Source organism: Callithrix jacchus, chromosome 1 (assembly GCF_049354715.1).
Source record: "Callithrix jacchus isolate 240 chromosome 1, calJac240_pri, whole genome shotgun sequence".
NCBI classification, from domain to species: Eukaryota; Metazoa; Chordata; class Mammalia; order Primates; family Cebidae; genus Callithrix; species Callithrix jacchus.
The window spans coordinates 171,724,228-171,736,326 of record NC_133502.1 but is presented as its reverse complement, the minus strand read 5'-3'; the positions used below and the strand labels follow the sequence as shown (position 1 = coordinate 171,736,326).

At 45.1% G+C, this 12,099-nt stretch overlaps 1 protein-coding gene across 14 annotated transcripts in view; it reads right to left on the bottom strand.

Moving 5' to 3' along the window:
• Window positions 1-2,750: 2,750 nt before the first annotated feature.
• The window catches only part of RABGAP1 (RAB GTPase activating protein 1), a 181,766-nt gene continuing 172,417 nt past the window's right edge, over window positions 2,751-12,099 (bottom strand). For all 14 annotated transcript variants that reach the window (XM_078375632.1, XM_035256796.3, XM_078375643.1 and 11 more), the window contains 5 exons: window positions 10,006-10,110; window positions 9,066-9,149; window positions 8,026-8,097; window positions 6,114-6,311; window positions 2,751-4,484 (listed from right to left, as the gene is read on the bottom strand). In XM_078375632.1, coding sequence (XP_078231758.1) covers window positions 4,362-4,484; window positions 6,114-6,311; window positions 8,026-8,097; window positions 9,066-9,149; window positions 10,006-10,110 — 582 coding nt within the window. In that variant the 3' untranslated portion in view covers window positions 2,751-4,361. The remainder of the gene's footprint in view (window positions 4,485-6,113; window positions 6,312-8,025; window positions 8,098-9,065; window positions 9,150-10,005; window positions 10,111-12,099) is intronic.

Genomic DNA, 12,099 nt, shown 5'->3' with positions numbered 1-12,099 from the left:
TGGTTTTCACAACTGTTGAGTCAGCTCAGACCTGGGATTTATGTTCTGGGCTTATTCGGGGAGCTGTGGCTCTTCTTCACTCCTCTTATTACTCAGCCCCTGCCCCTGGGACTTTCTTCAGAGACTTTGGGGCTGACAGCTCTTGCCATTTGGTCTGAGCCACCGCCTCCCCACTGAGAATTACCAAGGCCCTGGAAATCAGCTTGGGTTGCAGCAAGTCCTCCCAAAAAAGGTCCACCCAGCCTGCGGTGCACGCTCGCAGATCTTGTGAGCAGCCCTGAGGGCACCGTCAGGGAAAACAGGTGCCCAAGGTTGGAACCACAGTCCCAGTGGCCCAGCACAACTGCTCTTCCTGCCACAGTCCCCTCCGACCACTGGCCTTGCTTGCCCACTTCCCTCACAGCCAGGCTTCTTAAAATCTCTACTTGCTTGTCCCTGCCTCCTGCCCTCCCATCCTCTACTATAGTGGGCACTGTCGTAACAACCTTCCAGCTCCCAAATCCAATGAAGCTTTTCCAGTCGTGCCCTCATCCCCACCCCAAGGGAGGTCTTGCTCCTCTCTAGCCGTCCATGCTCCATTCTCCATGTCTTCTCTACTGCTTTTTGATAGCTGCTCGTAGGCCTCTATCTAGCCCTTGCATTATCCAGCTTCGGCTTGCTCAAGCAGTGGTTCTTAACCAAAGGTGATTTTGCCCCCTCAAGGGGCAAAAAATACCTAAAGACATTTTTGGTTGTGCCAGCTGGAGCGGGTTATGTGCACTGGCACCCAGTGGGTAGAGGCCAGGGATGCTGCTGGCATTACACAAGACAGACCCCCCCCACAGCACAGAAGTTATCAACCAGCCAAACCATCCAGACACCCTGTGCTAGAGACGCCAAAACAACAACTGAGCAGCTGTAGACTGCCAGTGTCTCCAACCTGCAAGTCCCAGGCTATTTCAAATCTATACACGGACAGCTAAATTTATCCTCCTGGTGTGTGTCCTCACTCACCAAATTTCACTGACTCTGTTCTCCATTCCTTATTCTACCATCTTTCAATCACCTCTGCTCATACCCTAATTTCTTCTCCTCCTGATTCTTCTTCCTAAAGGATCAGCAGGGAACTGCTCAAAGTACAAGTTGGCTTAACCCATTTATGCCTGGTGTTCCATTATTGCAATGCTAAGCTTCTGGGAGTTATTTATATCCTGCTGCTCAAGGTCATCCCCAAAGTCTGATTCTTCACACACAAAAAATTTGCAACCTCTGGCATAAATGGGTTAAAACTCTCCAGTGAAGACTAACACTCGGGCATGGCCCCAACCTAATTACCCAGTTTCATGTCATCACTCCACCTCAAGCAGACTTAACTACTGTCCTTCCCACCTCAATGCTGTCCTCTTGCTTCTCTTCTACCTAGCAAATCCTTTGGTTGTTAGTCACAAGTGTCACTGTCACTTTGTCCTCCTGCAGTTATGCATACCTTCCCACAGGATTCCATACACCTGCACATATCTTACCCTACTGTGTCACTATTATTATTCGAATTTCAGCCTCAACATAACTAGGGACCTCCCCCAAAGCAGGAGCCTCATGTGAGTCACTTTAGGCCTGTGTGCTAAGACTGAATATATGTGAACTCCTTTTCTTGGGATGAGGATTTCTGCTGAGTCCCTACACTACTGAACATGGAACCAATGGGACAGGAAAAGCATGGAGCAGGCAGATCCGGAATGTGGATCCCAGAAATATGTCCTCCAGCCTGCAGCCTATGAGCATCAAAGGGACCCAGCTGGGCTCTGCAGCCACAGTCTCCTAGTTTCTGCAAGAGTACCCACCAGGGGCTGAGCCCTATGCTAGGCACTTTCCTAGTTTCACTGCAGTGGAGAAAAGACAGAGCAGGGGCCCACCTGCTTGTCACATGGATATACACGTGCCGTGGTGCTGGCTTGCTGCATCCATCGCTCCGTCATCTATATTAGGTATTTAATCTATATCCTATCTATCCTCTATCTTCTATTTTCTAATCTATCAGTCGGCTATCAATCATCTATCTATCTTCTTCCCTTCTTCTGGCAAGCATGAAGCTATAGTCTGCTCAGGCTGCATCCATTTAAAGGATAGGCATAGGTGGGGTCCTGGAGGGCAAGTCAAACAGGGAGGGGGAATCCTAAGATTAGGAAAGCATCGTTCTTCTTGCTGTAGAGAAGGGGGTTGAGGTGGTGAAGAGGTGCAGCATAAGGCCTGGGAGCCTCATCTGTATGGTGCAGGGATGTGGAAGGCCAAGCAATGAGAAGAAAGAGGCTCTGAAGCAGACCACACCTGACCCCCAGGGTGCTCAGCCTGCCTTTCTATAGCTTTCCCCTGCACATGTACATTTTGGCCTGGAATTCCCTCTTCCATCTCTGCCTGGTGAGATGCTTTTGCCTTTGAAGGTCTAATTTGACCCTTACCTCCTGGTAAGGCTTCCTTAAACCTCAAAAATACAAAGTATTTCTCATCCTTGCTACTACAGCACGAATTATTTCTCAGAAAGGAACAATGTTCATCGTGAACAAAGAGGCATCAAAGTCATCTTCTCACCCCATGCGGCCTGTCACACCCTACCAGTCTGAACAGGAGGCTGAGGAGGCTGCCTCATGCTCACACATACCTCTCTGACAGCACAGGTGGTGGTCTTCTCTGACTCTGCTTCTGTGTGCAGGGGTGGGGGGAAGACGAGGAGGTGGCAGGAGCACATGAGGATAAAACTGGTTTTTACAAAGCAATGCTGTTTGTACCAAAATATTTAATGAATATACTGTTAAAATAAAACCAACAAAAGAAATAGTAATACAGTTTTACTGGTTTATATTTGAATTCATAAAGTTGACACACTGAAACTACTCTAGCACAATATCCACACACCTAGCATTAGATGGGCTTACAGCTATTTTGGTAACTGAACAAGAAAGACACAGAAAGCAGCAAAGGGGATGGTTGGTGGGGAGGGTGTTGCCACTTGTTACCTCCCTTATCACAGATAACCTCAGCAAGCGTTAGTACAGCCAATAAGAAAAAGAGCTACAAAACAACCCGAGTGTCTTTATATACAAAACCAGTGCCTCTTGTAAGCAGCCACCTCAACACTGAACGCAGAGAAGAGGACAAAATCATCTGCGGTCAGCCTGTCAGCATATCATATATAAATTAAAAGTCAAAGTTTATTTTTTTAAAGGTGCTAAAATCTCCGTTTGATAGCTTTGAAGTGAGAACTTGCTGCCCATCTGAACAGTGGGGTTTGCACCCAGGCATACTCTGAGGAGGGCCCAAAGGCCCAGCCTGGCAGGGAGGGACCAGGCCGGGAGGATGGAGACCTTGTAGCATGTGCACCCTGCGCGCATACTTATAGACATGCAACTCAGTCTTTCTCATTTGGACAGCCTGTTGTGCAAAAACACTAGGAACCTTGAAGTCAGGGAACTCTTACACAGCTCCTGTCATGTCAGGGAGGAGAGCAGAGCCCAATGAAACTTGAGTGAAATTCAGTGCTCAAATAACCACATAATTAAATTGTGCAGATTGGCAGTCCTGGTCTAGAATTTAAACACTGTCAACTGGGCATGTTGGGAAAAATATTTACACACACACAGACACACACACACGACACATTAAGCAAAATAAGATTTGTCCATGTTATAATCCAGTCTCACAGTCAGTCAAGTCATCCACCCCAGCCTTTTGAAGTCATTTGGCAGCTAATGCTAAAAAATAACAGGAACTATGAGAGTTGCATAGAATTGATCAGAAACATGAATAATGCCAAACCCAAAACCTGTGCATTATATAGCTTAACAAAACTAGGTGGCTTCAAATGCAACTATGAAATCCTCCTATTTAAAACAAAGTGCTTCCCCATGTCTACCTGGGGGACCTTCTGCTGGCACTGAAGCAGAAAAGAATTATTTGAATTTCTGATCCCCTGCCCTGCCCTGCCCACACAATATATATATAATATGTATATATTTTTTAAAAAATTAAAGGTTTAGAAAAAAAAAAATGAACAGACTGTAGGATCCCCTAACTCTGATCATGTAAACTCAGCCTTTAGGCTGGGTGAGGTGTTGACCTACACGGGGAGGAGGCCTGGGAGGTCACACTGAGGAGTCATTAGGATTATAGTGTCCACGGCTGAGCTAGCAGGCCTGTTAGTATCAGTAGTCTTACCCCAGAGGTTGCCTGCTTCATGAGCTCTGGTCCAGTGACCTACCAACATGCGTCTATGGATCTGACTTAGGTACATTCTGGTCCTGGGACAAGTCACAGAATCACACATCTGGCCAGAGAAGGCAACAAAAGGTGTCATGTTTTCTGAAGGTGTCAGGAGGCAGCAGCTGCTCTCAGCAAGTCTCTTTCCCTTGAACCCCGGTTGCCGTCTTTATGGAGCTCAATGTTCGGTTAAACCACGTCTTCTTGGCTGCCTGCACCTCATTGAGGGCAAGGCCTAAATGGTGCTCCAAGTCCTGCAAGAGGGACAGTGCGCATGAGGATGCTGGGCTCACTGTCAATGACACTGGCTCCCCAGAGGAGAGCCAAGACAAGAATGCAGTCTATTTACTCTGGAGAGGCCTTGGGAAATTTCCACAGTCTCAAACTGGCATAGAAATGCCTGGAATGCCTAAGGATTTGGGAGCTTTTAGTTAAGCTCTAATTTCTTGCCTGGTCTATTTATTAAAACAGTATTCTACGTTCATGTCTCCCTCTTCTGTCCACCTAATGCATACCAGGCAGACAGCTTCTGCTCTACTTCTGATGCCATCATTTCATTTCAGCAAAAATATTTAAACTCCCTAGCATGCCATTTGAGATGCTTCACAATCTGGATCCACACACTCTCTTCCAGCGTTAGCACCCTCCATCCCCTACTGCCTGGAAAGAACTCCTGAGGCTCCTGACTGGCCACTCTCCTCCTCATGCTGTTGGGCATGCCACTCCCTCTGCCTGGAATGCTTACTGTTCTCTCGCTCCTGTGAGCTACAACCCTGTGCGTTCTGTGATCACAGCACAGCTACTGCTGCCTTGGTGATGCCTTTCCTGATTATCCCGGGTAGTCGCACTAACAGGCCTTAGCTTTGCAGTCCCAGACCTGTAACAGGGCCTGCCAAAGAGCAGATGATCAGTGAATGTGTGCAGCAAGGGAGAATCAGCCCTAAAGCTTTTATCCTGACCTCGGTTCCCTCCATAAACAGTGCTTAGCGTTTAGTGGTGCTGGTGGACTTAGCCAAGCATATAAAGATGACCAAAACAAGTCCTAATTTCTTTTTTTTTTTTTTTTTGAGACGGAGTTTTGCTCTTGTTACCCAGGCTGAAGTGCAATGGCGCGATCTCGGCTCACCGCAACCTCTGCCTCCTGGATTCAGGCAATTCTCCTGCCTCAGCCTCCTGAGTAGCTGGGATTACAGGCATGTGCCACCATGCCCAGCTAATTTTTTGTATTTTTAGTAGAGATGGGGTTTCACCATGTTGACCAGGATGATCTCGATCTCTTGACCTCATGATCCACCCGCCTCGGCCTCCCAAAGTGCTGGGGTTATAGGCGTGAGCCACCGTGCCCGGCCAAGCCCTAATTTCTTTATCAGGAAAGGAGGCTCAGATAAATTAGTATATTCACAGTCACAAAGCTAGTTAAATGGTGAGAACTGGAACAATAAAAACTTGGATTTATAAAGCCCCCGTCATTCTGCCAAGCCTTTTGTGCACACTGTCTTACTGAGTCCTCAAACCAACTCATCAGATAGGGCCTCTCATCATTTCCACTTGTAGATAAAGAACCTGAGCTGTAAGGAAGTTACTAACCCAAGGTCAAACAGTTGTGGTAGAGCTGTGTTTCTAAAGCACCGTCTTCTCATCCCACCAAAAGATTCCAAGCTTTGTGTATCATTCTCCATGTGACAAAGTGGAAACTCCGAAGACAGGCCAACTACTGAGGAGATATCCACTGGCCAATAAGTCCTGTACTTCTTCCCATGAGAACTATGATCAAAGTTTATAAGGTAGGGAAAAACCCAAACCATAAAGATAATTTCTGGGGTTTCTAGTCCACATCAGGAAATCCAGCCCACAAGCATGCATCTGAGTTCTGTTGCTGTTACCTGTATCTTACACTCAGCTTCCACCAACTGGAGTTTGGTCTGTGCCAATTCTAGCTCCATCTCTCTCAGTTGGTTCTTGAGCGTCTCCTTCTCTTCATCTGTGTCCTCATCTAAAACCTCCTTGGTTGAGCTTAGGCCTTTTACACGCCCTTCTTTGTTGAAAAATTCCCGACACCGCTCACAGTCATCCACTTTTTGCTGAAATTGAATGTTAGATGTGAAGAGGCAAAGAAGAAGAACTGGCCCTTTAGGGTGGTGTGACCATATCCTTTGGGAGACACCAAAAGACAGCTTGTCTGTTTAACACTATAGTTTCTGAAAACCTGTGCTCTCTTTGTAAACTGGCAGATAACCTACTGGAAAAGCCACTTGGTATTATATATCTAAAATAATAAAAACATTATTGTCTTGATTCAGTAATCTTACTTCTAGGAACCCAGGCTGAAAAATGAAGCTGTGACCAGATAAAAATTTATGTACAAAAATGTTCACTGCAGAATTGGAGACAACAGGCAAAAAAGTGGTGGATACATGATTCGAAAACAATTAAATATTAAATATACTGTGCTAGATTTATATAAGGAAGTACACAGCCCCTAAAAGGTTTTTGAGGAACTTTTTATAACATTGAAAAATGGATGCATGCTGACTGAAAGAAACAGAACACAAAAATGTACATAAACTATGGTTACAAATAAAGGGTATCCCACATTTCATCAAAATAAGATGCCATTAACTGTAAGAAATATCATTTTATGTTCTTCTAAGAAAACATTCTGCTGATTAAACCACAAAAAGCCAATTATAAAATATCCCACTTTCAGAAATGTGAACGGGAAAAAAATGCTTATCTTAGAATGAATGAAATTTTATATGTTAAACACAGAACAAAGACTGAAAGAATACACACCCCAGTGTTAATAATGATGTCATATGTGGGAAATGGATCATAAGGGTTTTTTCCTCTTATTTACTCTTATTTTCCAAATTTTCTGCAAGAATATTGAAGTTTTAGAATCAGAAAATAAATTCTATTATAAAAACATATCTGGTTAAATATTAACTATGATGGAGGCCAGTGTCATCTTGCTCTAGGTATAATGTTGCTTTGTGCAAACACGGCCATGAGCCCAGAACTTTCCTAAGTTCATGTCTGGTGAGTTGTAAATATGTTGGTGAGGTACCTTTCAGGAAACTGCTTATCTTAGTAAAATCTGACAAGTACTCTAATATGGGTAAGAGCTTAAAGAGAGTACCACATTATAAAAGCTTTTAAGCTGTCAACAAAACATTGAACAATTAAAGTTGTGAACTGGGCACAATGGTGCCCACCTGCAGTCCCAGCAGCTCAGGCTGAGGTAGGAGATCACTTGAGCCCAGGATTTCAAGGCCAGCCTGGGCAACATAGTGAGACCCTGTTTCTAAAAATAAAATAAAAAATAAATTAAGGGCCTCACTGTACTTGGATCTGTTATAGCAGAAGGCATGGACTCAGTTGTGGAGTGTCTGTTCTACAGAACAACACTGGAGAGTGACAAGTCACAGCACATGATTCTGACCTCTGCACTCCCACCTCTGACCTCTGCACTCCCACCACCTCAAGCAAGCCCTATCACTTGCACGACTCCTTCACCTCAGCATCACACTGCTGGCATCGACTGCCTTACAGACATTTGGAAATGCACTTTGAGATCTAAAGCTAGAGCTTGTTTGGTTTCATCTGTACACCCTTCCAGAAAAAACAGGCATGTTAGTTGTCAACTTACTTAGCCAGGACCTGTGACAGGTGTCTTATCAGGTATTGCTTAGATTCTCTCACTTTTGAAATCAACTGCCTCCCCCTAAAACCTGTTTATACAGCCATAAAATGAAGTAGGTGGTATAAAATCTTTTTGGTAAAGAGAAGTCTTACCCGAATCTTCTCAATTTCCACCTTATTGGCTGTCTGCTGCTTTTCCAATCTTTCACTCAACTGAGAACAAATCTAAAGAAACAAATATAAAACAACAATCTCTTGAGCAATTGTAATCATCTGCATAAATATGTAGTGGAAGCTGGAATATGTAAATTGGAATTAACGCAGTAGTAAACAGGCTGCTATCGCTCAGGAGGGGATATGAAGTTGATGGGTAAGCAGAGGTTCTTCTAGCTATGCCGCCTCTGCATTCATCGGCCTAAGACTTGCAGAAACCAAGTAGCACCACACTAAATGGCCAATGGTTTCTGAACACTTGCCAGACTCACAAGCCAGCATGAGATCCTAGTGTAGAAAGGAATAAGACCATTCAGGCCAGGCACCATGGCTGATGCCTGTAATCCCAGCACTTTGGGAGGCTGGCAGATCATGAGGTCAGGAGATCAAGACCATCATAGCAACATGGTGAAACCCCATCTCTACCAAAAATACAAAAATTAGCTGGGCGTGGTGGCGCCCACCTGTAGTCCTAGCTACTTGGGAGGCTGAGGCAGGAGAACTGCCTGAACCTGGGAGGTGGGGGTTGCGGTGAGCCAAGATCACGCCACTTGCACTCCAGCCTGGCGACAGAGCGAGACTCTGTCTCAAAAAAAGACAACAAAAAAACCACAAAACTCAGTCCGGGAGAGAACTGGTTTAAAACTACACATAAACAAACGTTTCTAATTCTGAATCTGAAATATACCCCAAAATATACTGTGGTTTTAAGTACCTACTATATGCTGGACACTGTGTCAGGTACTCTACAAACATGGTCTTTTTGAATCCTCATAAAATCCCTCCCAGACAGGGATGATTCTCCTTAGTTTATAACTGAGAACAAGTGAAGCTGCTTGTCAATGCAAGGGGCAGAGCTAGGATTTGAAACCAGAGAGCCTAAGCATTTGGTTTGTAGGGGGTGGGGATGGGAATACATTTTATCCAGAGAAACAGGGCTTCCAGACTACACAGCTCAATCCCAGGGTACTGGAACCCACCTGCTTATAGTCACCGATGATAGAGCTGTTTTTTTTAATCTCAGATTCTGCCTTGTCAAGTTCCCGACGGCACATTTCTTTTAACTGCACACATAAAAAAGCAAAAGTGCATATGTTAACAGAAAAATAAAGGAAGTTCTGCCACCAACTGCTCAGTGCTAGGCTTCCTGAAAGGTGACGAACCAAACCCTGGAAGTGCTCTAATTCAACTACTTCCTTCCTTCAATCTCGGCAGCACTGATCCCGTTTCTGATGCAGGAGGAGAGAACAGTCAAAACTTCCAAAATTTCAGATCAGGGCTTCTGCTGAAGGTCTTCCCTGACAGTACAAGTCAACTTGGGGACATCTACTGAGACGGCAGCACAAACCAGACATAAACCAAAGAGCTCATAAGAGGACTGCAGATTTTCAGCATCTCATGGTTTATGTAGAAAGGGCTTTGCTGTCTCTCACCCCAGCCAGTCCTGCCTCCTGGAGGACCAGGGTGCGAGAGGGGAGGGAGGTTGCTCCAGGGCGTACAGCACCCAGAGCTCCTCCCATGACTGCAGGACTGTGTCTTCAGTAACTATGGAGCACTGGCTCAGAACAAGACTTCTTGAGCTTGCTCCTATGAGAGAAACAGCAGAGGACAAGTAGGCAAAGAGCCAGGCATTATATGATGTGTGCTTTCCTTCTGCAGAAATTCTACCCCCTTTGTTACACTCAGAGGCTGATAAACAGAAATTTTCCTACCCCAACAAAGGATGGGCTTTGACCCACTGTCTCCTCCTAGGCTTTAATTAGGAACCACTGGACTTTACATGGTAGGAGAAAACAAGGTCTTTGAACAGAAACTGAAGCCAGCTGTCTCCAGGTTTTCTCGTGCCAACAGGAAGCCACACACTGAACTCCTAATTCCCAAGCATTTGCAAGACAGAGGAATGAATGTGAGTTCCCTCACCTGAGCAGACTCTTCTTCAAGACGTCTTTTCTCTTCTTCTGCATCAATCAACTTCTGTTTGGTCATCAGCAGCTCCTTATTCAGAGCATCTGCCTTTTCCTCAGCCTGAAACATTTAAGATACGCTGTTGCAAAACAAGAACAAAACTGCAGAGTTTATATTACTTAGCATAATCCCATTTTAAGATGATGGGGAAACTGATTCAGAGAGGGGAAATTATATCCTCAGGGTCATCGCAATGAGAATATACTCATGCAGAACTGCCTGGCCCAGTCTCACTCAGAGGTAGTGCAGGGCAGTAGTTAGGAGCTTAGCCTTTGGCTTCAGACAGCCTGGGCTCAGTGCCCATTGTTCACTGACCATGTGCCACTTGGACAAGTCATTGAGAACCTCTCTAAGCTTCCGGCTCTTCATCTGAGGGAGAAGGCATGAAAAGCATTCAGCACAGTGCCTGGAATACAGTAAACACCGATAAAAGGCAGCCATCATCATTATTATTAATAAACAGGTTTCCTTCCTCCAAACTGTTTCTTCTGCTTCATCCAACCCATCTGGCATTTTTCTCTTGTTATTACCTGATAAAGGACGCTGCCCCTTTCCTGGCACTTTTTCTTTCTCCATCCCAGTCTTTTTTTTTTTTTTTTTTTGAGACAGAGTCTTGCTCTGTTGCCCAGGCTGGAATGCAGTGGTGTGATCTCAGCTCACTGCAACCTCTACCTCCCAGGTTCAAGTAATTCTCCTGCCTCAGCCTCCCGAGTAGCTGGGACTACTGGCACATGCCACCATGCCAGCTAATTTTTTGTATTTTTAGTAGAGACAGGGTTTCACCATGTTAGCCAGGATGGTCTCGATCTCCTAACCTCGTGATCTGCCCGCCTCAGCTTCCCAAAGTGCCGGGATTACAGGCGTGAGCCCCAGTATTTTTCTAAAGCATGCAGAGGCGTAGTGGGCATATATGTAAGTCCTGGTGAAAACGATATACTTCTGCCTGACATATGAGTTCCTGGTGCTGGTCCCTCAAGGATTAACCACAGAGGGTCTCTGCTGGGCTCCTTATGTGGATGGAATTTCCCTAAAATTCTGACATCACCTAAAGTCGTGTAACTGAGCCGTTGAGTTTTTCCACTATAGTCTACTTCCTTTCCTGTATCTTCTTTGGAAGAAACAGGTTCCAGAGAGCTGGGTCCTTAAATGGAGAACTGAGAATGGCATGGTATGCAAATTCCAAAAGCCATTAATTACAGGCAAACTGCACATGCACGCAATTAAATGCGGCCCTGCAGTTATGTCCTTTGTGGGGGGGGGAAGGCTCCAGCTGAAACCCAAGAAGCAGTCAAAAAAGGAAATGAAGAGAATCAAACAACAGGGAAAACAACTAGTAAGGAGAATGAAGTCTTGTTAAAGATTGTACTTTAACTAATGGAACAACCTATCCTCTCTCCCTTGGACTCGGTTAACATCTTTTGAGCATGACACTGGAGCATGTGCTACCTGCTTATTTTCTGTCCTTTTCTCATCATCACTACCATGGCAGATGACAATTTAAAAACTAAGACTGCCTGATGATGAACTGGGTCTGCTAACTCAACAATCTTCCCTGCCCAAGTTTATAAAGCAGTTAGGTGGGAAAGTGATTTCCCCAAGCTCTCGCCAGCATGTGGGATAGCTGGAAGCTGAAACTAAGTCTTCTGACATTGAGCCCAGCATTTGCACCACCACTCCTACAGCTGACTCTCAATATCATGCCAGTCAGAAAGTGCATAGAGGATACTGGCCTGACCCAACCAGGGACCTCTAATGGCACCACACTCACTGCACATTCTATTTACATCAGCATATAAGGAGAGGGCATCTGGTGATAACAAACACAAATCCAGACTTCTTCCAGGCACAAAAGATTAACAGGGACCAAAAGTTCATCCTCCTACTATAAACAGAAAACTGGATAAAATATATGAAACAGCTATGTTCGGACACTGAGAACAACAAATGCAGAACGGAGGTTTCTGAAAGCAAAAAAACAAACAAGGTCCTAGTTTCACCCTGGCCTTCTGCCTAGGTTCCAGGCAAAGCATGAAAGCCTCAAAGACTTAA